The sequence below is a fragment of the Polyodon spathula genome, unplaced genomic scaffold, assembly GCF_017654505.1.
Source record: "Polyodon spathula isolate WHYD16114869_AA unplaced genomic scaffold, ASM1765450v1 scaffolds_1677, whole genome shotgun sequence".
NCBI classification, from domain to species: Eukaryota; Metazoa; Chordata; class Actinopteri; order Acipenseriformes; family Polyodontidae; genus Polyodon; species Polyodon spathula.
This window is the reverse complement of record NW_024473153.1, coordinates 56,111-80,682: the sequence shown is the minus strand read 5'-3', so window position 1 is coordinate 80,682 and position 24,572 is coordinate 56,111. Positions and strand designations below refer to the sequence as shown.

Sequence of the window (24,572 nt, the reverse complement as noted above, 5' to 3'; positions counted from 1 at the left end):
TAATTACTAATTGAATAATTACCAGTAAGTGAATAATACACACTTAGGGAACCAAACACCAAAAACATGACACTCCTGCCACGTGATACTAAATGCATCTCACACAGCGATCTAGTTTATCCCCCCAAAACAGCTAACAGCACAGATCACCCCAAATAACAGTCTGGGGGTTTGGGTGCCACTCCTGCTTCTGCCCCCCCAAAAAAATTGCGCAGATCGTCACCAGGGCAACCGCAGCTCAGGAAGGAAGCCGCCTCTCAGCGAGGTCACTTCCTCCGACGGGCTGGCAGGTTTGTGCAGCTGGGTTTGCAAACCGACGGCGCAGCAGCATGGCGTTGAATGCAGGTAATTATCGCAGTTTTGTGAGCGTTATATTACCGGAGAGAGCCCTAAATCGCTTAACTGCACACAAGCGGCGTTTGATCGAGGCGGCCGGGACAGTTACGCCGACTTTAATTACACCCAGCACTGCGATTGAGTTGCAGGAAACGTCACACGCCTCTCTGACGATTTAACAAAAGTGTTTTGTGCTTCGGGCCGGGTGGAGACAGAATACTAATACTACTAATAATAAGCGTGATTAAATCTGGGGTTTGAAATCGTGGGGAAAAAAAAATACGACGGCTTATTAACACAGAAGGGCCCGCATGCTTTGCGTGATTCCCGTATCGCAACCCAGGCAGGCTGTGCGTTGCGACTGCGCAGCTCTGAGTAGCCCCGCGTCCAGGCTGCGCAGGGCGACCGCCTCTTCAATCTGCCTTTACAGCTCTGTTAGAGCCGGCTGTGTGTGTCTCTCAGGCTATAGTATAACTGTTCTGCTTGCGGGGTCCCTGACCTCGCCTCTCCCCCTCTCCCCTCCTAAGGTCCCTGACCTCGCCTCTCCCCCTCTCCCCTCCTAAGGTCCCTGACCTCGCCTCTCCCCCTCTCCCCTCCTAAGGTCCCTGACCTCGCCTCTCCCCCTCTCCCCTCCTAAGGTCCCTGACCTCGCCTCTCCCCCTCTCCCCTCCTAAGGTCCCTGACCTCGCCTCTCCCCCTCTCCCCTCCTAAGGTCCCTGACCTCGCCTCTCCCCCTCTCTTTACCCTGACCTCGCCTCTCCCCCTCTCCCCTCCTAAGGCAACACGCTTCGATCTCGCCACCCAAGCTCAGTAATGTGCCCGCTTTCTTTACCCACTTTCCTTCAGTAAAACATTTTTTTTTTTTTTATATAATTGTGCAAATCCCCCCTAAATAAAATGCAATATGCATTCCCCTTTCTCTGGACTTGCAGTCCGATATAACTACTTCTCTTAATTAGTCCCGATGTTAGAGGGGAGGGGTACGGGTGTAGATGTTGTGCTGGGAATATGAAACAAAAAGATAATGCCAGCAGATTGCAATCGGTGCAAGTCACGCAGAAAAAAAAGAAATATATATATATGCATGCGTTAGGTCATCAATTAGGGTAAGCGTATCGAAGACCTAACGCACCCTCCGCAGAGAGCCGTTTGGACAGAGCAAGCAAAGCCGCTTTCACAGACCGCGTACTCGCTTCTGCTGTGCGTCTGGTCAAGCCCCTGCGTATGATAGAAGCAGAGATGTCAGCGACAGCACTGCCCTGCAGGAATGTGTCGTTGAATATGTGCACTTTCTAAACAGGGGTCCTGCCACTGCACACGTCCCACCTTCACGGGGCTAGATAATGTTGAAATAAAATTGAATCTTTTTTTTCACTGGGTCATAACGCAATGGGCAAACACGGTGCTAGAAAGTGAACCTTCAAAACGGAGTTTCAATGAACTTTTTGTGGTTTTGCAGTTCATATTTTGCTTGGTAATAATTAGTTACACCTAGAAAACGGTTTTACTAAGGCTTCAGTAAATATCAAACTACAGTTTTATCAGTTTCTTAGGATGTAGCCCATGATAAATGTATTGAGAGACCAATTTAAAATAAGTGTCGAATGTACAGACGTTGTTAGTTCCCAAACTAGATCGCAGATCATAACTTTCTGGCCTAAATATGTTTTACCGCAATTTAACATTGAGTTATTTTAACAGCTCAAATGAATGTCAAGCAGCACTAAATGGAGATAGAAGTACGATAGTACAATGCTAGAGTGCATTTATATTACATTGTGCTGTATGCGATTAACATGAAATTACAGAAGAGAAATAGGGTTATTGATCTGGGCACCGTGTTTTCAGGTTTTAATGAGTAACTGTGACGTTAAACCTGGAAGAATAAAGCGCTGGGTTTGAAGGGAACTCGCATGCGACCCTGATGCGCCAGTTAATCCCAGCCCCGATTTGGCTCATGTTTTGCAGGTTACGATTAAGGATGGGTAAGCAGTCGGGAACCAGCAAGTGAGATCATCTTTCATTTACACTGTCTGTGCTGGCAGAAGATCCTGGAACACTTTCCTCTTTGCATGTTCGCTACTTCGATTAACGTTGTGATTGTTGGATATTTTAAAGATGTGATCCAACCCACATTATACCCCAGAGGTGTCAAACTCTGGTTCGCCAGGGCTGCGGGGTCTTCTTAATTTCATTCCAACCAGAGTTCTCAATTCACTTACTTCATCTAATTATTTGTTCAATTGGCCTTTTACAAAAAATGCGCTTGATTCAAGGTACTTGACCTATAAACCATGTGGAGATCTAGAGAGAAGTGTTAAATGTGTCCAATTAATCAACTAATTCAACCAATTAAGTATTGGAGAGCTTTGATGGAACGAAACCCAGAAGACATTGTGGCCCTCCTTTGCCTGCGTCGACTGGCTCTCTCGCACTCGCATTCACACACAGATCTCTCTACCATTCTCCAGAGACTGAGTTTATAAGAAAGTTTACAAACGAGAGGAGGTCGGCCCATCTTGCTCGTTTGGTCGTCAGCAGCTTATTGATCCCAGAATCTCATCAAGCAGCTTCTTGAAGGATCCCAGGGTGTCTGTTTCAACAGCATTACTGGGGAGCTGGTTCCAGACCCTCACAATTCTCTGTGTAAAAAAGTGCCTCCTATTTTGTGTTCTGAACGGCCCTTTATCTAATCTCCACTTGTGACCCCTGGTCCTTATTTCTTTTTTCAGGTCAAAAAAGTCCCCTGGGTCGACATTGTCAACACCTGTTAGAATTTTGAATGCTTGAATCAGATCGCCTTCTTTGTTCAAAACTGAATAGATTCAATTCTTTTAGCCTGTCTGCATTTGACAATAGGCTGTACAGCGTGGTAGCTTTCTCTAGTAGTCTGGATATATTTTAACATTAACATATTAACTATCTCTACTTTACTATAAAGTACCTATCTCTTCCTTTTATGCCACCAGCTGAAAGGGAGCTACACCTGTGCTTTCGCAGAGATGGACCAAAACATGACAGGTTTTGTAAGCAACAAATCCAGTCACATGTTCATTCTCTTCATTCACTGTGATTCTAAGAGAATTCCGCGCTTCTGATTTGCCTCTCAAGCTGTTATCCTCTGCATGATGTAAGCCCTGCTCTTTGGTTTGTTCCACCTCGTCCACAGGCATTTTTAATATCACCAAGCAGACGTGATAAAAGGATCTTGCGACGTATCAAACAAGCGAGAACGACGCTGCTTAGCCAGCTGACTCCTCCCCGATCGCCTCCTGCTTTAGTGCTGGAAACGCCGGTCCGTTTGCCTTCTCGTCCGTTATCTGAGAACGGGTTACAGAGGAGTACGCTGAAAGGACTTTTTTTGGTGATTCAAATTCAAACCCCAAAAAGTCCTTTTTTTTTTTTTAACCATACATGAACCTGAAAAAGTTCACATATGACCCAAACCCAGCCCGCTTTTGCAGGGCACCCGACCCGATGCAGGACTCTACCTGCGAGTACTCTGTAAACTGCAGCCAATTTGGCTCAAACACAGCAGCTAGTGTGGAGCCCAGCTGGCCGGCACTTTTACTACAATAAGAGACTCCTACGTGGCAATCGCTGGGCTGTAAACTCAGCTGAGCGGCGCATTGGGTGTGACCATGGCAGGGGGAACAGCTGTGTGTTTGGAGGTTGGTTAGAGAAGCTCTTTGAATTGCCTGCCTTTGTTTGGAATACCGGACTCTTATTTTGAAAATGTGCACAGTTGTACTTGTTTGTTTTCTGGGGAGTAAAAGGTGAAACTGCTTCAGCACTTTGTCAACCGCTCTCTTCTCTGCCTGGTGTTTTGCGAGTCCGTTAGCCCACAGGCCCCTGTATTACCGGAGGTGAGGGATTGTGTTGTGCGTTTACCCCGTCCAGACCCCTGCTCAGGAAATCTCTTGATGCCTCTGAATACTATAGTCCCCTCTGCATAAAGAACGCTTAAGTTTGTAAAGAATTGTAACTGTTTGCTTGTGCAGTTCAGGACTGTCATTGCTTGAATTTGACCACTAGATGGCACTGTGGTTCATTTTGGTTAGCTGAATAAAAAAGACATCACAGTTCTCATTCTGAGTGGTTCTTATCTCTATTACTCTGATATGCTGTGAACTCTGCTGTAACGCTGTGCTGCTTCTCCTTGGTCTCTCAGAGGATGACTGGGAGCCCCCCTCGGAGTCGGAGATGAAGGTGATCCAGGCCCGGCGCGAGAGGCAGGACAAGATCAGCAAGCTGATGGGAGGCTACCTGCTGAAGGGCTACAGGATGCTAGGGGAGTGCTGTGAGGAGTGCTCCGTGAGTCATCTTCATGTCTACAGTTTGGTCTGATCGATTTCAAAAATAAAATCGCTTGTTACATCAGTGTTTTCCAGTTTCCGTTTTCCTGTCGGTATTGTACATTATCATATGATCTTTATGAAATACTCATTCACATTGACCAATGTGCTCTTGCTAATGCTGGTTTTAAGGAAGTCTGCCCCACTGTCCTCCTGCACACAATGGGCTTTGATCAACAGAGCCCCACCCCCTTCCCACTGTCGCCCCGGAACAATAGGGGCAGATGGTCCCTTCTTGGGACGGCCCGTGTTGGAATGGGGGTGACAGTATCGAATTCCTTCCTTCTAAAAGCCAGCTGGCTCTCCCGCCTTCCTGACCTCTGACCCTAGACCCAGATCCTTGAACCCTGAATGCGAGAGTAGAAATGCTCAGAGAATCAGCCAATTCAAAGAGAAAGGGACTGACAGCAGAGCTGGGACTCAAATGCTTTGAACAAACTGCTTGAAATGCATTCAGTGACAGAAGTGAGCACGAGGTGTGAAATACGATCGGCCCCATTCAACAGGAGAGTGTTAAACACTCCTGTCTTTGATGGGGTTCCAGGTTTATTTTACATGATGTTAAGTAAAAGATCTGAATTGTTTGTATAGTTGTTTTTTTATGATGGCTGAATCCAAAGCTTTTGGCCATAGCTATTGTTCTTTTCCAAAGTCAGAATTAAGAATATTTTACATTTCAATTTAAAATAAAATATTAGCAGAAAAGAATGCGTGTTCGTCACAGCACTAACTACAACTGAATGTGTGAATAATTCAGTGTCTCGTACAAAGCCGGCACACACACACACCTATCCCTCCTCGTGAGGCTGTGAGGAGATCCTTCACACTTTATCAATGCTGGGGTATGTTGCAGGGCTATATGGAGGTGTCTGTCTATCTGTATATCTGTCATGTATCTGGAGAACACGAGATGCACATGCTGTAAATCAGTCATTTTAATATACCCTTCGGATGAGTCCTAAAACCGAGGTCCTATTGTAAGTGACTCTGCAGCAGCAGTTGTTTGCATAGTTCTGCTGTCTCGTGTGTCAGTCTGCTCTCCTCAGCCTGATCTCTCTCTCTCTCTGTGTGTCACTCTGCTCTCCACACCCTGATGTGTGTGTGTGTCAGTCTGCTCTCCTCACCCTGCTGTCTCGTGTGTCAGTCTGCTCTCCTCACCCTGATCTCTGTCTGTGTGTGTCTGCTCTCCTCACCCTGATCAGTCTGCTCTCCACACCCTGATGTCTGTGTGTGTCAGTCTGCTCTCCTCACCCTGATGTCTCTGTGTGTCAGTCTGCTCTCCTCACCCTGATCTCTGTCTGTGTGTGTCAGTCTGCTCTCCTCACCCTGATCTCTGTCTGTGTGTGTCAGTCTGCTCTCCTCACCCTGATGTCTGTGTGTGTCAGTCTGCTCTCCTCACCCTGATCTCTGTCTGTGTGTGTCAGTCTGCTCTCCTCACCCTGATCTCTGTCTGTGTGTGTCAGTCTGCTCTCCTCACCCTGATCTCTGTCTGTGTGTGTCAGTCTGCTCTCCTCACCCTGATCTCTGTCTGTGTGTATCAGTCTGCTCTCCTCACCCTGATCTCTGTCTGTGTGTGTCAGTCTGCTCTCCTCACCCTGATCTCTGTCTGTGTGTGTCAGTCTGCTCTCCTCACCCTGATCTCTGTCTGTGTGTGTCATTCTGCTCTCCTCACCCTGATCTCTGTCTGTGTGTGTCATTCTTCTCTCCTAACCCTGATCACTCTGTGTCTCTGGTTTCAGACAATCCTGATGCAAGACAAGCAGAAGAAGAATTACTGCGTGGCGTGCCAGGAGCTGGACTCCGACGTGGACAAGGACAACCCAGGTACTGTGAGACTGAGACAGCATGATACTGTGAGGAGGGGGGCGGGGCCAACACCCTGCAACATGGTACTGTGAGAGTGGGGGCGGGGCCAACACCCTGCAACATGATACTGTGAAGAGGGGGGCGGGGCCAACACCCTGCAACATGATACTGTGAAGAGGGGGGCGGGGCCAACACCCTGCAACATGATACTGTGAAGAGGGGGGCGGGGCCAACACCCTGCAACATGATACTGTGAGGAGGGGGGGCGGGGCCAACACCCTGCAACATGAACCCTCCAGAACCCTTGTTTATATTTGGAGCTGAGAGAATTTTACTTTCGAGGTCGTGAAAGTGCTGGTCGCACATGTCACCTAAGAAAAAAATATATGAATTAAAAAAATAAAAAATAAAAAATTTAAAAAAAATTTAAAAGATTTCATTAAATCTCTCTCTCTCTCTCCTGCAGCTCTAAATGCCCAAGCTGCCCTGTCCCAGGTTCGGGAACGCCAGCTAGCTTCAAACCTCCAAACCAATCAGAACGGGACTCCACCTTCTGTCCCCTCCCCTTCCGCAACAAGCATCCAACCAAGACCAGAGCACTGCGAGGGCGCGGCCTCCGGACTGCGAGCCTTGCCTCCTGTCCTCATTAACCCCGCCCCTGCCCCCGCCCCCTCTTCCACTGCCCCTGCCTCTGTGCCACAAGCCCCCGCCCCTCTCCCCATCCCTGCAGTGCCTAGCCCCGCCTCCAATCATGTTGGCCCCTCCCCCAGTGCTCTGGAAAGTGCAGAAGAGGCGTTGCTGCAGAAGTTGCAATGGGCCACGCGTGAATTGCAGCATGCAACGTCAATAGAGAGCAGCGTACAGCTTTGCAATCTGATTCGCAGCTGTGCAGAGTCTCTCCGCAGCATCAAAGAACTGCAGCTGTGAGCTGTACTGCCTAGGTGGCGTGGTGGTGGGACAGCTGTTAACTTGCTAGAGTGTATGTAGGCTTGCTCCTTTTCAGCGTTTCATTTTCACACAAAATACTGTAATACATCACTGGCTGTAGAGTCATTTAGAGACAGGTTCCTTATTGAAACATTATGGTGCCTGTTAGCTGTGCCCCGGGCTGCAGGGGCTTTGCTACTCAATGCCATCGTTTTCAATTCGTTCTTTGCTTCTGACCAAACGCACCCGGGATATCCAAGAGAAACCCCAGCGAATGAAACGGGTGTCAATCATACCCGACGCTTTCCTGTTATTGGCTTTGGATCCCAGTGTCTCCGCCCCACTCAATCACAGCTCAGCTCAGCTGCTCACAAACGACTCATGAACTGAAAGTGCTCAACCTGTTGTATAGTTACAGGGTTCATGGGGTCCTAATGGAGATTCCCTGGTGAGTGATTTATTACACTGTTTTATGTAACATTTCCCAGGATTTTATAAGTGTTTATTAAAGTAATAACAACAGTTTGATATTAAATTGTCATTTCTCTCTAGACCTGCTTGTACCTGGCTAAGAGCTGCTTGGAGCTTGTCTGGAGAATCCTAACTGCCTGGACAGAATAGCCTTCCTCGATCCATTCAAATCATGTGGTAGTTAGGATTCTCCAGCCAAGCATGGGAAAGCATCGGGAAGCATTGTAAAGCAGAGAGGTCTGGTAAAGCATAGGGAAGCATTGTAAAGCAGAGAGGTCTGGTAAAGCATAGGGAAGCATTGTAAAGCAGAGAGGTCTGGTAAAGCATAGGGAAGCATTGTAAAGCACAGAGAGGTCTGGTAAAAGCCTAGGGAAGCATTGTAAAGCAGAGAGGCGTGGGGAAACATACAGCACAGAGAGTCTGATAAAGCATAGGGAAGCATTGTAAAGCACAGAGAGGTCTGGTAAAGCATAGGGAAGCATTGTAAAGCACAGAGAGGTCTGGTAAAGCATAGGGAAGCATTGTAAAGCACAGAGAGGTCTGGTAAAGCATAGGGAAGCATTGTAAAGCACAGAGAGGTGTGGTAAGGCATAGGGAAGCATTGTAGAGCACAGAGAGGTCTGGTAAAAGCCTATGTATATTTTAAACCTGCTAAATGTATAGTAGGAATATTGCAGAATTACTGTGCAAATTAATTTTGGTAACCCTTTTATAAAAGAAGCTGCTGTGAAATGTGTGTGCTGCAGGCTTCAGAAGACCAGTGTATGGATTTGTGCTAAAAACAGAAAAATAAGACTGCTTTAGTAAACCCTGGGAAATGTTCTGGTAAAAATACAGAAGAGCCTTCAACATCTTTCAGTTCAAACAAGCGCGCCATCAGCCAGTATTGCAAAAGCCTCGAGTAGAGCTGGAATGGTCAGTGATCAACATATTAGTATTTAGTGTCGTGATTATTTATTGTACTGGAAATTATTCTCTGTTAAGCTGAGGGGATAAGCACCCCTGCTATCGAGATGGTTTTTTCCACTCTCTTGTGATCACTAAATAACTGTGGATTGCTCCAGACAGTACCATCTGAGCTGAAACGTGACGTGTTGTTTAAATCTGAGTTTCCCTTTACTGTTTGCTGTGCTGCAGATCGCTGTTTGAAATGATACTAGCTGGTGTGTTCTGTTCAAACATACACTGCATTTCAGGTCTTGCATCAGACCCAGCACCCGCTGTGAACAGGCTGCTATCATTCATGTTGTCATGATGTTGCACAAACTCTGATCATTCTTTCAGCTTGAAGAAGAAAAAGCCAATAACAACATCCCGAACTTTCCTGGAATCGGAAATCCAGAGAATCAAACAGACAGCAAGAACCCAGTACGGTTTAAACAAAGCAGTTCCGTTAATCTGACCTCTTCCATTCGCTACGTCGGTGTCCAGTGAGCAGTTTGATGTTCTCCTTTTGAAGACACAACCCTAGCTTAAAGAAAGTGCTCGGTTTCCCTGCCTTTCTCTCAGGAAGCCTGTGTTACGCTTGCACTTCCTGTCCAGGTGCACCTCAGAAGTGCCTCGCGGATGAGTCGGTCGTCAGGCTTGGGTAACGACAGGAAAGAATCCGTTGCAGAGGTGACCTGGATGAAAAGTTGATGGAATCGTTTTTGGTAGCTGTAGCCGATTCTCTGCCTCTTGTATTATTCCCTGAGCTCAAACACATCCGAGTCCCGGAGCTGCTCTTCAGTTCTAGCTGCTTCCCGTAGCCATATCACACGGACGGCATCGGCTAACGGGTCTTTAGAAGCGAGCGCCAGCGCCATCTAGCGGTCTGCCAGTTTTGTAGTGTTGCTGGCAGTACAAATATATAACGTCGCTTTTGGCTGATCTAGCCCACATCACACATGTCTATGGCAGGCATCTAGAACTGAAGAGCAGCTCAACACAAGCTATAAGACTCGCAGTGTTTGTATAATGGCAGTGACTCACAGTGATTGCAAAGGTCATGAAAGGTAACAGGACAGGGACAAACACAAATAAGTAAATGGCATTCGCTCTTGAAAAAGGCTCAGTTCCGTTCCCGTCAGAATTGGCCCGGGTTCTTTCCAGCAGCTGTTCTTGACCTACAGCGATGCAGGGGGTGTTTTATTGTTTTTATGCTTAAGCCCCTTGCAGTCACAAGGCTTTGGTTGTACATTGTGTTTGCGTTTTTCTTTTTTGACAGTTTTGTGGGAAATGCTGTCCCAGATTGAACAGTGTGTTGTTAAAAATGTTCAATGAGAATAAATTGCGTTTTGAAGACGATCAGGTCTTTGGTTTGGTTAGTTTGGGGTTTGAAGGAGTCTTGGGTGTCTTGTTTCTCTTTCAGTATGATTACATGCAGGCAAATATTCCATCGTACGCATTCCAGTCATGTAAACAGCATGTTCATAATGACATGTGGAATGTGGAGCTGTCTTGTGGAGTGTTAGTTCATGTAAACCAGGGCTTCCCAAACTCGGCCCTGGGGACCCCTTGTGGCTTTTAATTAAGGGTCTAGTTCAGTAATTGCGAGCTCAGTTTGAATAAATACCAGCAGCCACAGGGGGACCCCAGGACCAGGGTTGGGAAGCCCTGCTGTAAACCCTGTGTTCCAAATACCAGTCTTTCTCTGTCCCTGGACACGTGTGAGACGATCATCTTGTAGGCAGGAGTTTCTGAAGCTTGAGATTCTGGGATCAACAACCTGCTAACAACCGAACGAGCAAGATGGGCAGAATGACCTCCTCTCGTTTTTAACCTTTCTTATGTAAGTAGTGTGTAAATACATACCCAGACGGTGAGGTTTGTAACTTTATAATACATAATTGAAGCTTGTTTATATCTGCTATTATGACATGTTTGCACTGTTTGGTTTTAGCTTACTTTCTAAAAGAAACGTTTACGTTGGGCTTAAATGCTGCAAGTGAATTACAAGTAAACAGCGTGTGCTTCCAGAGCTGGCAGATTGAGGGAGGCTGCCGTACAAAACAGAAAAGCAGCATCCGTACAAAGATTGATGGGGAGAATATATTCATAGCGTTCTATCAAAGGCGCGATGCCTTTCAAACAACCTTCTGTATCGACCCTTGCCCTTTGTTACATGCATCTAGATAACCACTTGTCCAATTGTGAGGAATCTTGCTAAGGTCCTTCTGCTATTGAGAGGGTATATGGAGACTGTATGGCACACTTCTATTTTAACATGGGTCTAGAGAAGCGCTTGATCTGGATATTCTCCAGCACAAGCCGCTGAGGGAATCTGAATCTGGGGGTGCACGTAGTCCTATAGTCTGTTTGCCAGACTTGCATGTGCACAGCTGCGTCTTTCTAGGAGTCGAGGTGATCTGCTGATTCATGCCGGGAGGGGGGGGGGGGCTTTATGGTAATCCGGTAACGTGTTACGTGTAGAGTGCCTCTTTTGAATCGTTTTGCTACACTTCACCGGATCCTCTCCAAACTGCCTGAGTGGACATCTCTCAAAACAGCTGTCTGTAACACTTTTATACGTCTAGAAGGATATGTTCATTGAGCCCCCCAAAAAAAAATATATATATATTATTATTATTGTTGAAGGTTGCGTTTTTGCGATGAAACTTGTGCTCATATTTAACAGTGTAGTAGCAGGTTGTGTGTGCGTTGCTGGCTGTGGAGAGATTAGTCGGGTTCAGTGATGTAATTATGAAACAGCCACCGCTGCCTCCCCCAGATTCACACAGGCGGCTGCTGTCCTGCGGTCCGTCTGGCTGTATTTGCACTTATATTTTGCACGTATCTAAAAAGGCGCTCAGCAAATTGTGACGAAACTTGTTAACATGCACTAAATTTGAATATATTCCTGCTGCTGCTGCTGCTGTATTCATGGAAGGAGTTTGCTGGTTTATTCCCAGCGGGCTTTAGGGAGAGTCTTGAAATTACCCTCCCCAGCTAATAACGAACATCAGGTTAGTTACTTTGAGTTGCGGTTTTAAGACAAATGAAAGGGCCAAGGGTCTGTAGAAACTAATTTCCCAACAAGTGACGGCATTACAATGAAATATTAGCTGTGGAAACTTTTAATTGAACTACCACGGGGTATATCTGACGAGATGAACCTGTCTGTTTTCACATGACCTACTGTTTCTGTCAAATACTTAAGAGATACGTAAGAGCAATTGAGGATTCAATACATAGCATAGTCTTTCTATTAAAGGTTAATATTTCAAATATTGCATTTCTGCCGGTCACTTTCAGGCAAAATTCGCATTTTATATAGACCCTTGTCCTATGAATATTAGGAATTGTGTGGTTAGTTTTTTTTTTTCTTTGTAAATGTGTTTTAAAGCGTTATCGCGACATTTCCCGCAATGTCTTCAATGTATTCGTCTTGTTTTCGTTGACCTTTAGAGGGGTTTAGCAGACGCAGGTTCGTTAGAGAGTGAGACAGTAACATCGTGACTGTCCCTAACGCGAAGGCGGATTGGATCGCTCTTACTGGGAAGGGCAGCTGCAGAGGGAGACAAAGAAAGGACGCTGCCGGGAAGCAGAGCTGGAAGCTGGGGACGGGAGCGCCGACCGCCCGCTGGATATCCAACACACCAGGAATAGAAATTGCTAAACCAGAGCTGGCATAAAAATATATATATATATATGCATACATAACCGAAGCAGTTGTTAAGTGCAATATCGTGCGAACAGGAGTCGCGTAGAGGGCACGAAAATACCAAATTATTTCTATTCGTGATCTCTGAAAAACGCAGTGAGCATTTAAAAATACGCGAACCCAACAATAGCACTATAGCACACGTTGATGGGTTTTTGTGTCGACGCTGTCGGTCAAATATGGGACTGCGATGTAATGTCTAATCCCCTTTACAAGATCGCAACACGTCTGCAGGCTACTGAAATCCTCGTTTATATTACTAGTGTCAGAATGGTGAACGCGAAGTTTTCAGCCAATGCGTTAGCGTGTGTTTTAGTAAATGCATTGCAGGTTTTCCTTTGATACAAAGGAGATTAGGTGATTTAAATGCACTGTAGTCTGCAATCTCCTTGGAAAATACAGCCTGTAACCAAGGTAGTTAGGCAAAAAAAACAAACAACAAACTGTTAAAATAAATGCTACAGTTTCCACAGAACTGTAAAACGTCTCTGTCGTTATTTTAAGACAAGACGTTAAGAGTAATACTTTTACAACAATAATTGTAAATCGACTTGTGTTCTTTGAAAGCCGTTTAAAATTGCTGTTTAAATTTAAAACAATATATACTGTTTATTTAATAGTTTGCTGTGCAAACCTATATTTATGGTTATATTTAAAAGCATATAAGCGCATCATTAGCCCTCCTAAAAAGTCTGTATTTATTTGAGCTATAAATAAGTAATCTGATTTTGAAACTATTTTTAAATAACACAGGGTTTTTTTTTAGCTGAACATTTTAACTCTGCACTTTGTATTGTTATTTTTATTAAAAAAAAAAAAAAAAAAAGGAACGCAGACCTATTTTTTGCCTCAGAATTGTAAAGCCGAACTGAGGTATTTCCCTAGCCCAGAATGAACGGGTTCCAGTCCAGTCCGCAGGACGGCCCGGCCGGGACTGCGTGCTCTGTTGAGGGGCTCCCCCCGCTCCCCAAAGGGCTCAGCGGCATCCTGAACTCGAGCGGCGGGTCCTGGCGTGACATTGAGAAGGTCTACAGCAAGAAAACTCGCATCCAGGACGACCTGAGCAAGTCCCGGTCCAGCAGCACCGATAAACTGGGCCGGGACAAGCCGGCCAACCTCGACGCAGCCCTGGCCACGCTCCGAAAAGAAATGGTAAGTCCGTGTTTAAAAACACGCAGTTCTGCTAAAGTGTGGTTTTCAAAATCCAATTGCTCTCTTCATCCATTTCCACAAAAGTGGTGCGGATGGATGCGTCTGTCAGAATAGTCACACTTGACACGTTTCCATGTGTTTGATAAAAATGCGTATGAAACAATGCAAGTTCATATTGCTCGTCTGCCCCTTTGTCCCTGCCAGGTGGGTCTGAGACAGCTAGACATGTCCCTGCTGTGCCAGCTGTGGTCCCTGTATGAGTCCATCCAGGAGTACAAGGGGGCCTTCCAGGACTTGTCCTCCTCCTTGATGTCTGAGGGCTCCTTCACCACTGAGAACGGCTTCTCTGAAGACGAAGAAGAGGACGAGGACTTCAGCCCCCCGCCCGGGACCCCCCTCAGCCTGCCCCAGCCCGCACACAACTCCCGGGACCAATGGATACAGGAGTCCTTCCACATCCCTCTGTAGGACTGCATAGAGCATCCTTCATCCATCTCTCCATCTCCACCTATAGACCTCAAACCAGCCACACAGCTCCAGATCACTGGATACAGGAGTCCTTCCACATCCCTCTGTAGGACTGCAGACCCAAACCAGACAGCAGCCTTCGTCCATCCATCCATCCATCTCTCCTGCCTTTCTATACAATCTGAAGCCAGCCCACCCACACAACTCCAGACAAAGGATCGTGAACCAGGATCCTGCCACATCCCACTCTGACTGACCTCAAACCACTGAATCACTGAAAATATTTTTAAGGGGCAAATTATCAACAAGGTTCGGGTAGAGAAGCAGGATTAATGAAAACAGGACCCATTATTATTGTTATTATTATTATTATTATTATTATATTTGTAATTGAATGTAATATTTTCTGGGAATGTATCAGTGTTAGTGGAAAAGAAACCTGATCAGTATTGATGGGTTCATTTCTGTGTTTTCCAGGTAAATCCTGGGGGTAATAGTTGGACTATCGGAAACGCAGCTCATCTGCTTCCTCTGTTCTCTGAGTGCAATCTGTGTGAAGCTGGCAGAGGCAACCTGCACCTGTGATAACGTTAAACACACAGACCTGTATCACACTGCCACTCCTTGGTCTTCACATGCCTGCAAGTGTAATCTCGGAATGGAAAGGCATGGGTTTTCACCGTGGTTTTACCTGCTTGAATCGGCTCAGGTTTTGGGTGAAAGTCAGTCAATACAGACCTATGGCTTTTGTAAAATCCAGGAACGTTTCAGTAGAAACCGAGAATAGGGTCTTGAATTGAAAGCTGTAAATTGATCCCAATAGCGTTTGGACATGAAAGCTACAGGGCAGCCTTATTAGCTTGTAGATGAAAACTCTTCTCTTAAAAAACAAATGCTATTTTTGAAACCAAAACCCTATTATTATTATTATTATTATTATTATTATTGATGACTAGTTCTCTGGAACTTCACTTTTATATGCTGCTACACTTTTAAACACATCACAGTATTATTATTATTATTATTATTTATTATTATTATTATTATTATTATTATTATTATTATATGTGTGTACCTTTTTGAGTGTGTCTTAGTTTTGAAACCAAATAAATTAATTATGCATTTCAGGTCTTCCTGTCTGATCATTCCAAACATGTTTTTTCACGGTCAAAGAAACTGGATTGATATCGATCTGCTGCTGCTGCTAATGTTGTATCGAATCTCTGTGAAACAACTTTGTGCTCAAAGAAATGACCCAGAAACACTGTGTTGGGAAGTTCCTTTGAAAAAGGAATCTGTTACAAGTTACTTGAACAAATTTGTAACAAGTTACAGTAACTGCTAGCTTTGAAAAAAACTAGTTGCAGTTCCAAATATTCACTTCTCAGGCACAGTTTACAGAGATGTCGTTTTCGGTTTGGTCCGGCTGCAGCTGGAAATATTCTTTGAAGACCTGGCTATCGAACCCACTCCCTTCCTCCCTCTGATGCTCAGTGATTCTTTTTTGGACGTAAAGGAAGTGACTACGATGTTTTTTCCAGGAGTTATTGTGTTTTTCCGCCAGCAGGTGGCGATGTGTGTTCATTTGGCCCTGACTGGCAGTACTGTGTGAGATCAGTTCTCCTTGTTCAAGTGCATACAGGACACACGCTGCAGACTTCCTCGGGGAAGGGGAGGGAGGGGGAGGGTTGTCAGGGACGTTCTACATGCAGATAAATCTGCTTCGAAGACTCGCATGGCGAAAGGAAGACTGGAATCTGTGTCAGAGGTCTCAGCATTATACTGCCACTGCTAATGTTCCAACTCGTCACGGCCGCAGGGGGAGTCATACAGGCAGGGGAGCACAAGGGTCCCCGAGGGTCATCGAGGGTCATCCCTGGTAAAGGCACGGCCGCGGGGGGAGTCACACAGGCAGGGGAGCACAGGGGTCCCCGAGGGTCATCCCTGGTAAAGGCACGGCCGCGGGGGGAGTCACACAGGCAGGGGAGCACAGGGGTCCCCGAGGGTCATCCCTGGTAAAGGCACGGCCGCGGGGGGAGTCACACAGGCAGGGGAGCACAGGGGTCCCCGAGGGTCATCCTTGGTACAGCCTCTCATCCAATTGTAATGAAACTTGGTATAAATAGTATTTCGCAGAAGTTATTGATAGGATCAGATTCTTATGAAATAGAAGTGTCCGTACATCCGCCTGTCTGGATGTCCCGTTTACACTGAGAATGACTTTTCAGGAAACTTTGCTTTGCCATTTCATATGTTCTGCTGCATTGCACATGACGTTGATATGCAGCCAAGGTGGGGTGGCTGTTACTGAAATACCAGTGATAATGTAAATGCAATGTCATCGTGTAATGCATGTTCTTACTTAAAAGGACCCTTTGCCTTTAAGAGGCCCCGATGTGAAAGGGAGGCAGGGTTTGTTTTGTTCCTAGTAAGTGGTTGTTGGTTTTGGTTTCATTCCCAAGTTCTGCGCGTCGCTCACATAAACACACTGCCTGGCTTTCCAGTCCTGCGAAATCTCAGCTTATAAGGAAGTGAGAGGCCTGAACTGGACTGTCAAACGCATAGCGGGGAGGGATCCCAGTTATAGAAAGACTGACTGCCATTGTTGGGGGAAGTGATATCTTATTATCCTAATAGGAGACGAGGAACTGCATGGGTTACCTCTCCTTTAATCTGCTATACCATAGCATGCATGTCTTTCAAAACTGCACATTTGAGAGCTATGTAGCCAATGGAAGTGCGAGACAGGCAGAGTAAGGCTGACTAGCTCACTGTAAAAATTGACTTTAACGTTGTTTATTATATCATTTATCCACAGTTAAATCACAATTAACCTCTGACACCACAGGTTTCACAAACATTTCCTTTCACCTGGTAAGTCTGTGTGTGGGGGCTTCTAATGCTGTCCTTATGGGACTTTTGATGAAAAAGTGTTTTTTGTGTCAGTATGTCTGTCTCAGTGTGTTTGTGTGAATGTCAGATCCCTCTGGAGTTAGTTTGCAGGCCGCTCAGAGTTTAATTCGTTCTGTCTCTTGCCCTCTCTCTATCTCTCTCTCTTTTTCCACAGTGTTCTGCCCTTGACTTCAGAGAGGCTGTCCAGCTCGAATGGTTTTTACTAAAAGCAGCACCCAGCTGTCCCCTCTGATCTCAGCCCTTCCCCTCCCTGGAAATACCCTGCACCTGTGGGGGTGAGCAGGCCTCGCTATATTTAACAGTCATTACCCTGGGACAGCGCACACCGCTGGCACACTGAAATAACCAGCCCTGCGGCACACTGGAGTCATCATCCACAACCCTCCAGATCCCCTGTTCCATCAGCCATGAATTAGCTAAGCTCACTCTTAGTCACTGATGACAGTAAATTGTGTTACTGCTATATTCTATTCATAACTACTCAACAGTGCTTACAGACCAGAAGTTTAGCATCACCCTAGAATTTAAGAATGAGACATAATAAAAAAAAATAAAAAAAATATATGAACATAATTTAGATCTTTTATTTAACATCATGTAATCAAAGAAACTACACAGTGACATTGCAAGAGTCTACTGGAAGCCATAATAGGAGTACAGGATTTCATGTTAGATTTCAAAATGTCACATTTTTCAATAATATGGGGAAACTACAAAGCGGTGTGCAATTCAAAATGTTAACGCATCGTTATTCAACAGGTTTCATTCGACTTTATGAAGCAAAATTAGATACAATTCTAGAGGGTGATGCTAAACTTTTGCCAGAGCTGTACTTTAGAAATACAAAAAAAAAATAAAAAAAAACAAAACAAAAAAACCCTGTTATAAATTCATTGATAGACGAGTCAGCTAGAAGTCTTTCAAAATGACTTTGCATGGTAGGATGTTGCTCTTTGAACCCTGAGGTTTGTGTCCAGCCCTGGCCTCTCCATTCAATTCAGTTATTGCTGTATTTGATCTAACAAGTACAACACAGACAAGCCACTCAGTGAGGTTGTGTGAATACAGTGTTTGACAAATTCGTTTGACATGTCTCCTTATTACTGGCATAAACACTCAATGAAAACGACAACAAAACGTAATAAAGCCCAACGCTTCGAAACACTTCTTGTTGAAGGAATTCGGTCTCTTTTACTGTTTCTATTTGTTGTAAACCTGAAGCTCATTTCACTTTGGATCTGAGCAGACAGGTCGAACCCCAGGCCTCCAGAGGGGAGAGGCTAGTGAATGACCTCACTGTCCGTGTCACCCCCTTTCAATTCCATGTGCTTTGCAAACCTGTAACCAGGCACGCCTAATAATGGATGAAACAGGAAGGAAATGGGAGCGACAATCTGCTCACAATTGCTGATGCTTTGTTTTTGTGAGTACAGTATTAGACACAAACCCACAGATACAGCGTCACGGAGAGATGAACACAAAGACAGTCACAGACAGACAAGCACAGACACACACAGACATGCACACATACATAGCGACAAAGAGAAAGAGTCACAGACAGACAGACAGCAGTATATCTTCCTCAGGCTCACACAGATGTTCTTAAAATTACAGGAAATTCCTGTAAAAGCAAAACGGTGAGAACAGGAAACCATTCCCCCACCCCCTTCCTGCCCCCTCCCTTCTCCCTCCCCCTCACCCCATCCATCTCACCCCCTGACACCAGCTGGGCTCCTCATGGATGAACATTGCGCACTGTCCTCTCACTGGCTCCTAAAATCTTCTCTCTTGCAGTTTCTATAAATACTGCAGTATGTTATTTGTGTACAAGGATTCAAACCCTGAATAAACGAGCCCCACTCAACACTTACTGCTATGTAAACACTAGCAATCAACAGCAATATTTTTGCCAGGTATACTTTTTATAACTCTTAAAAACTTAAACACTCTGCTAATGTTTAATTATAAACACACCAAAAGACAGAGACAGACCAGCAGACACACACACACACACACACACACAACAAAGATACAAAGACACACATACACACGAACACACACACACACAACAAAGATCCAAAGACACACATACACACAACAAAGATACAAAGGCACACACACAACAAAGATACAAACACACAGACATACAACAAAGATACACACACACACACAACAGACACACACACAACAAAGATACACACAGATACAAAGACAGACACACAAAACAAAGATACAAACACACACACACACAACAAAGACACACACAAATCTTTCGGAGGGTTCTGGTTTCTGTTGCTCTCGTATTGTGTTCTCATCGTGTTTCTCTAACCCTGCCTGTGTCTGCCATAGAGCTGCTCTGAGTTTGTCTGGAAACTAAACAGCCTTTCTCATTTAATTCAAGTCATGTGACAGTGTGACCTTTCAACTCTGCCAGCCTCCCCTCCTCTCTTCTGTTCTAGTCGGCTGCCCTACGCAATGTAGGCTAGATCAGTGTTCATATATCAGTAAGCGTCAGCACCATCTAGTGTACAGCTAGTGTATTACCAGCAAAGCAAAAAGAAACCTGATCCAAAGTGGCACAGCACTAGATGGCGCTGGCTCGCTCTTCTATAAAGACCCAAGCCTTGGTTACAAGTGCCTACAGACAGCTCCCGATCTCAGGAGAAACTGCCAGGCTGAGACCTCAAGAGAATGGGAGTTGACATGAATGAAATGATAGAAGCACATGGAGTAGATTATACAGCTGTGGCCATGTTGCATCACCTACAGTTTTAGGATTGAGACATAATTATTATAATAATAATAATAATAATAATAATAATAATAATAATAATAATAATAATAATAATAATAAAAACTATATGAACATAATTTTATTTAACATCATGTAATCAAAGAAACTACAAAATGATATTGCGAGAGTCTACCAGAAGCCAAACAGCAGTGCAGTATTTCATGTTAGATTTTGAAATGTCACATTTTTCAATCGTCAGTTTTTCATTAAGTATATGGAAAACTACAAAGCAGTATCTAATTCAACATGTTAACATGGCATTATTCAGCAGGGTTCGCTTGACTACATGAAGCAAAATGAGTTCATTCTACTGGGTGACACAAAACTTTTGGCCAGAGCTGTATATTAACCAGACAGGAAAAAAAGGTCAGTTTTAATGAGTTCTTATCTTCAAATTGACTTCTATTTCTGTGCTCTTTGATAATATAAACTGAAGTTTAGTTGCCAAAAGAGATAATTCTGTTCAGTTCTCTCTCCCTGACCCCGGTTCAGGGTCCAGTCTCCTATAGGTTGTATTAATATTGATATACCCTAGGCATTGAGTGAGCGAGGAGTCCGAGGGGGGTAAACGGGGTAACAGATCCCCCAGCTCACCCTCTATCTGCCCCTCGTTGAAGAGACAGGACCCTGCGGAGGTGTAGTGCTGTATTTATTAGCTCCAGTACAGTATACAGTTTCCTGTGCGATGCTGAGATTCTGGGCAGGGCTGGCTATTCCTGTCATAGGCTGTCTGCTTAGTGACTCACTGGCTATTCAAAGATCACACAATAAGACCATGGTGATTTCAGCAGCTACACCCCATGGTAGTTCTATAAAAAAAAATATGAGCAAATGCAGTTGCAGAGTGGACTGTAGACTGCAGGTGGAAGCTGCCCCAGTTTGACACTGGGAAGGGGATGAGAGTTTTACACACTGGGCTCATGCTGCATTCGGAAACGTGGATTAACTACAGAGCCACCAACACAACAAACAGAGCCTTTACTTCTGATAACAACCATTCACACCCCCTGAAACACAGCAGGGACACTGGGGTGATGAGGAATGAACAGGACTGAGTCAGAAGACTGAGCAATCCCATCTCCCCACCCAAACACATGTTCTGGCAGGAAATAATGCAGGTGTGTAAGCGTCTGGCCCAAGAGCAAAGTGAGACAAAATAGCAAGAGAAAACACATGATTGGAGGGAGCCACCGAACGCTTAGAACAGGGGTCTCCAAGCCTGGTCCTGGAGACCCCTGACTTAGAAACATTACAAGCGATTAAATCGCAATAAGAAACAGATGGAAATCTGTTTATATAGAACCTGTTGTAGTTTTAACTTTTCGAATGCTTTGTCATTGCCATTCTTTTTTTAAGTAAATATTTTTTTTATTACATTTATGATACAAACATATTCTCAAATATATATATATCTTAAAAATTCATAGAGGTATAGTTTCTCTGACATCCTCTTGGCTGCGTGTGAACAAAACTGGCAGGGACTGTTTCTCCTCATCGTGCTGCAGAGGAGCCAACTGCCAGCCACCTGGCGAGCTCAAACAGGCACTTGCAGGGCCTGTCCTCCAGGGGGCGGTAGCTTGCATCAGCTGTGGAGCTTCTGGGTGTAAAGAGGCATTTAACTTGACCTTCACATCACCAAAAACACACCCAACCCACACACCCCACCCCAAAACACACACACACCCAAAACCCCCACACACCCAAAATACACACACACCCAAACACACACACACACAACCCACACACACCCAAAACACACACACAACCCACACACACCCAAAACACACACACAACCCACACACACCCAAAACACACACCCAAAACACACACACACACCCAAACCGCACACCCAAAACACACACACACACACAACACCACACACACACCAAACACACACACACCACAAAACACACACACACACACCGATTCCACACACACACCACACACACACACACCCGAAACCCACACACACCCAAAACACACACCCAACCCACACACACCCAAAACACACACACACACAACCAACACCCCCCCCCCCCCCAAAACACACACACCCAAAACAAACACACACCAAACCCACACACACCCAAAACACACACCCACACCGAACCCACACACGCACACACACACACACCCACACAGAACCCACACATGCACACACACAAACACACACACACACACACACACCCCTCAGGGGGAGCTCCTGTTTAGTTAGGTCCCAGCAGAGCAAAGCATCGCTTCTTGTTTCCTGACATTAAGATCAGTGCATTATGACCCTTAATAGAGCTGACTCAGGCTGAACTCTGGACTTTGGAGCACACAGGATGCAAGGTAAAAGCATTGCTGCCTCCACTGTGAAACAGGCTCGGGACATACCTGAAGGGGCCGCGCAAACCGTGAAAGACACTCTCTGTATTGAAAATGACAATGTCTTTGCAGGCTTAGGGAGGTTATGCACTCAACAAAAATATATATATATCATTTAACAGCTTCGTTTATATTCAGATAGTTTCAAATCTTTGATTCCAGACGCATTCTGGTGCTCGCTTAGGGATGCAAAACCGGCCGGGAATGTTTCTCCTCACCGCGCTACATTGGCCCCTACTGGCCAGGTGCCCGGTGAGCCATTGTCCTTGTCCTCCAGGGGGCTTTTATATGTCTTTTAAACCCTTTCATCATTGAAGTTGATTTATAAAGTACTGTGAAACCTGCAGGTGTGCTCAGCTTTAAGATTGAGAAGCACAGTACATAATTTCCTGTAAACAAAGGGGCGGCGGCTTCTTAAAAGGAAGTTTTAGAACACTCTTGCAGCATTCACAAACTCTGCACTGCTGCCCCATTCTCCACGTGAAATGCATCCTGTTCATGCTGCTAGGCCCTAAACGCAGCCCACAAGCACCTCTGTTAGGCTGACTTATTTTAGGTTATGTAGAATAAATAGGGGTACAAAACTAAATTAGCACCTTTGTAAAGCTTGTTTTTAGGAACGCTGTGTTGCAAGGAGTGACCTTTGTAATACAGATGCACTGCCACTACAGATCTTAATGTCTCTGAATAGGTATTGTTGCAATCTTCAGATCCATGCCAGTTCCAGTTCCTCTTTCTCAGTCATTTGAGAGAGTGCGAGTTCCACTCTGAGCTGCAGTTAAAGGGTCAGGAAGGGCCGGGCAGTGTGCTAGTAAGTGAGGGCTCTCGCCATAGTCCTCAGCAACTCAGATCTGCTGTCTAGCCCATTGTGACTGAAACTGACCACAGGGAGATGCATCTTTTGTATATTACAGCCTGACTGAGCACGCTCTCGTTGTGTTTAAAATGGAGGCGTGCATTACACCAGGCAGCTCCCAGCAGACCGTTAATAAGCAGGTACAGTAACTGAGTAAGAAAATTAATTCATCAGATGCAATTATACAAATATGAAATAGGAGGGTTTCACAATGGATGCCATACAGTATTCCCTTTCTAACAGAAGATGCATTGGAAGAACATCCTTAGGTCTTTATCCAACTTGGGCAAATATTAATATGATTACCAAACTGCACGGTCATTTTCTCGTGATATTACTATGAATTTACCATGCTTTACAGTCAATATTATTATTACTAACCACACTTTTAGAGCAGGGAGCTAACAACTTATTTTAAGTGCTGCACTCGATTAGAAGCCTAGTCGTCATAATAACGTCTTAAATTATGTATGACTGTTTGTTGTTATCTTAGTCGAGTCACGGTAGCTCCCTCTCTCTCTCTCTCTCTCTCTGTTTCTCTCCCCCCCTCTCTCATTCTCCCTCTCTCTCTCTCTCTCTCTGTTTCTCTCCCCCCCTCTCTCTCACTCTCCCTCTCTCTCTCTCTCTTCTCTCTCTCTCTCTCTCTCTCTCTCTCTTCTCTCTCTCCCCCCCTCTCTCTTTTCTCTCCCCCCCTCTCTCACTCTCCCTCTCTCTCTCTCTCTCTCTCTCTCTCTCTCTCTCTCTCTCTCTCTCTCTCTCCCTCTCTCTCTCTCTCTCTCTCTCTCTCTCTCTCTCTCTCTCTCTCTCTCTCTCCTCTGTCTCTCTCCTCCCTCTCTCTCAGGAGAGGGGGAGAGAGAGAGGGAGAGAGAGAGAGGAGCTCTCTCTTTCTCTCCCCCCTCTCTCATTTCTCACACCTCTCTCTCTCTCTCCCCCCCTCTCCCAGAGACAAAGAGAGAGAGGGGAGAGAGAGAGTAGACACTCTCTCAGGAGAGAGTGAGAGAAGAGAGAGAAGAGAGAGGGAAGGGGGAGAGAGTCTCTCCACTCCCTCTCTCAGAGGGAGAGCTCGAGAGCGAGGTCAGCTCTCAGAGGAGGGGGGGAGAGGAGTGTTTCTCTCTCTCCTCTCTCACCTTACTCCCTCTCTCTTCTCTCCCTCTCTCTCTCTCCCCCTCTCTCACCCCCCTCTCTCTGAGGAAGAGACAGAGGGAAGAGAGAGAGAGAGAGTAGCAGAGAGAGAGGAGAGAGAGAGGAGAGAGGGGGGGAGAGAGAGGTGAGGGAGAGAGTAAGAGAGGGAGAGAGAGAGAGGAGAGAGCTGGAGGGGGAGTGCGTGAGAGTAGAGAGCGGAGAGCTAAGAGACGAGAGAGGGGAGGAGTCTCTCTCTCTCCCCCTCTCTCCTCTCTCTCTCTCTCTCTCCCTCCTCTCTCACCCTCTCTCTCTCTCTCTCTCTCTCTCTGTTTCTCTCTCCCCTCTCTCTCTCTCTCTCTCTCT

The 24,572-nt window shown here is 45.5% G+C and overlaps 2 protein-coding genes across 3 annotated transcripts; both read left to right on the top strand.

Annotated features, from left to right (window-relative positions):
* The first annotated feature begins 238 nt into the window (after positions 1-238).
* znrd2 (zinc ribbon domain containing 2) lies at positions 239-7,946 on the top strand. Of its 2 annotated transcripts, none has more exons than XM_041243221.1 (4): positions 239-345; positions 4,508-4,650; positions 6,431-6,515; positions 6,964-7,946. In XM_041243221.1, exons 1-4 carry the CDS (start codon positions 330-332, stop codon positions 7,422-7,424), a joined length of 705 nt encoding a protein of 234 aa, XP_041099155.1. In that variant the 5' UTR covers positions 239-329; the 3' UTR covers positions 7,425-7,946. The 2 variants fall into 2 exon arrangements, with proteins under 2 accessions (XP_041099155.1, XP_041099156.1); XM_041243222.1 differs by lacking the exon at positions 239-345 and adding an exon at positions 2,305-2,343.
* Positions 7,947-8,468: 522 nt separating this feature from the next.
* fam89b (family with sequence similarity 89 member B) lies at positions 8,469-15,175 on the top strand. The gene is made up of 2 exons (XM_041243220.1): positions 8,469-13,689; positions 13,894-15,175. The coding sequence occupies exons 1-2, from the start codon at positions 13,429-13,431 to the stop codon at positions 14,155-14,157; spliced, it is 525 nt and encodes a 174-aa protein (XP_041099154.1). The 5' UTR covers positions 8,469-13,428; the 3' UTR covers positions 14,158-15,175.
* Positions 15,176-24,572: the final 9,397 nt, after the last annotated feature.

What these genes read in the sequence shown, in the direction of transcription:
- znrd2 (XM_041243221.1), top strand. An exon ending in AGTGCTGTGAGGAGTGCTCC is followed by an intron (nt 4,651 to 6,430) that starts GTGAGTCATCTT and finishes CTCTGGTTTCAG; the next exon opens with ACAATCCTGATGCAAGACAA. An exon ending in CGTGGACAAGGACAACCCAG is followed by an intron (nt 6,516 to 6,963) that starts GTACTGTGAGAC and finishes TCTCTCCTGCAG; the next exon opens with CTCTAAATGCCCAAGCTGCC.
- fam89b (XM_041243220.1), top strand. Translation starts at nt 13,429, where the DNA reads ATGAACGGGTTCCAGTCCAGTCCGCAGGACGGCCCGGCCGGGACTGCG. An exon ending in CCACGCTCCGAAAAGAAATG is followed by an intron (nt 13,690 to 13,893) that starts GTAAGTCCGTGT and finishes TGTCCCTGCCAG; the next exon opens with GTGGGTCTGAGACAGCTAGA.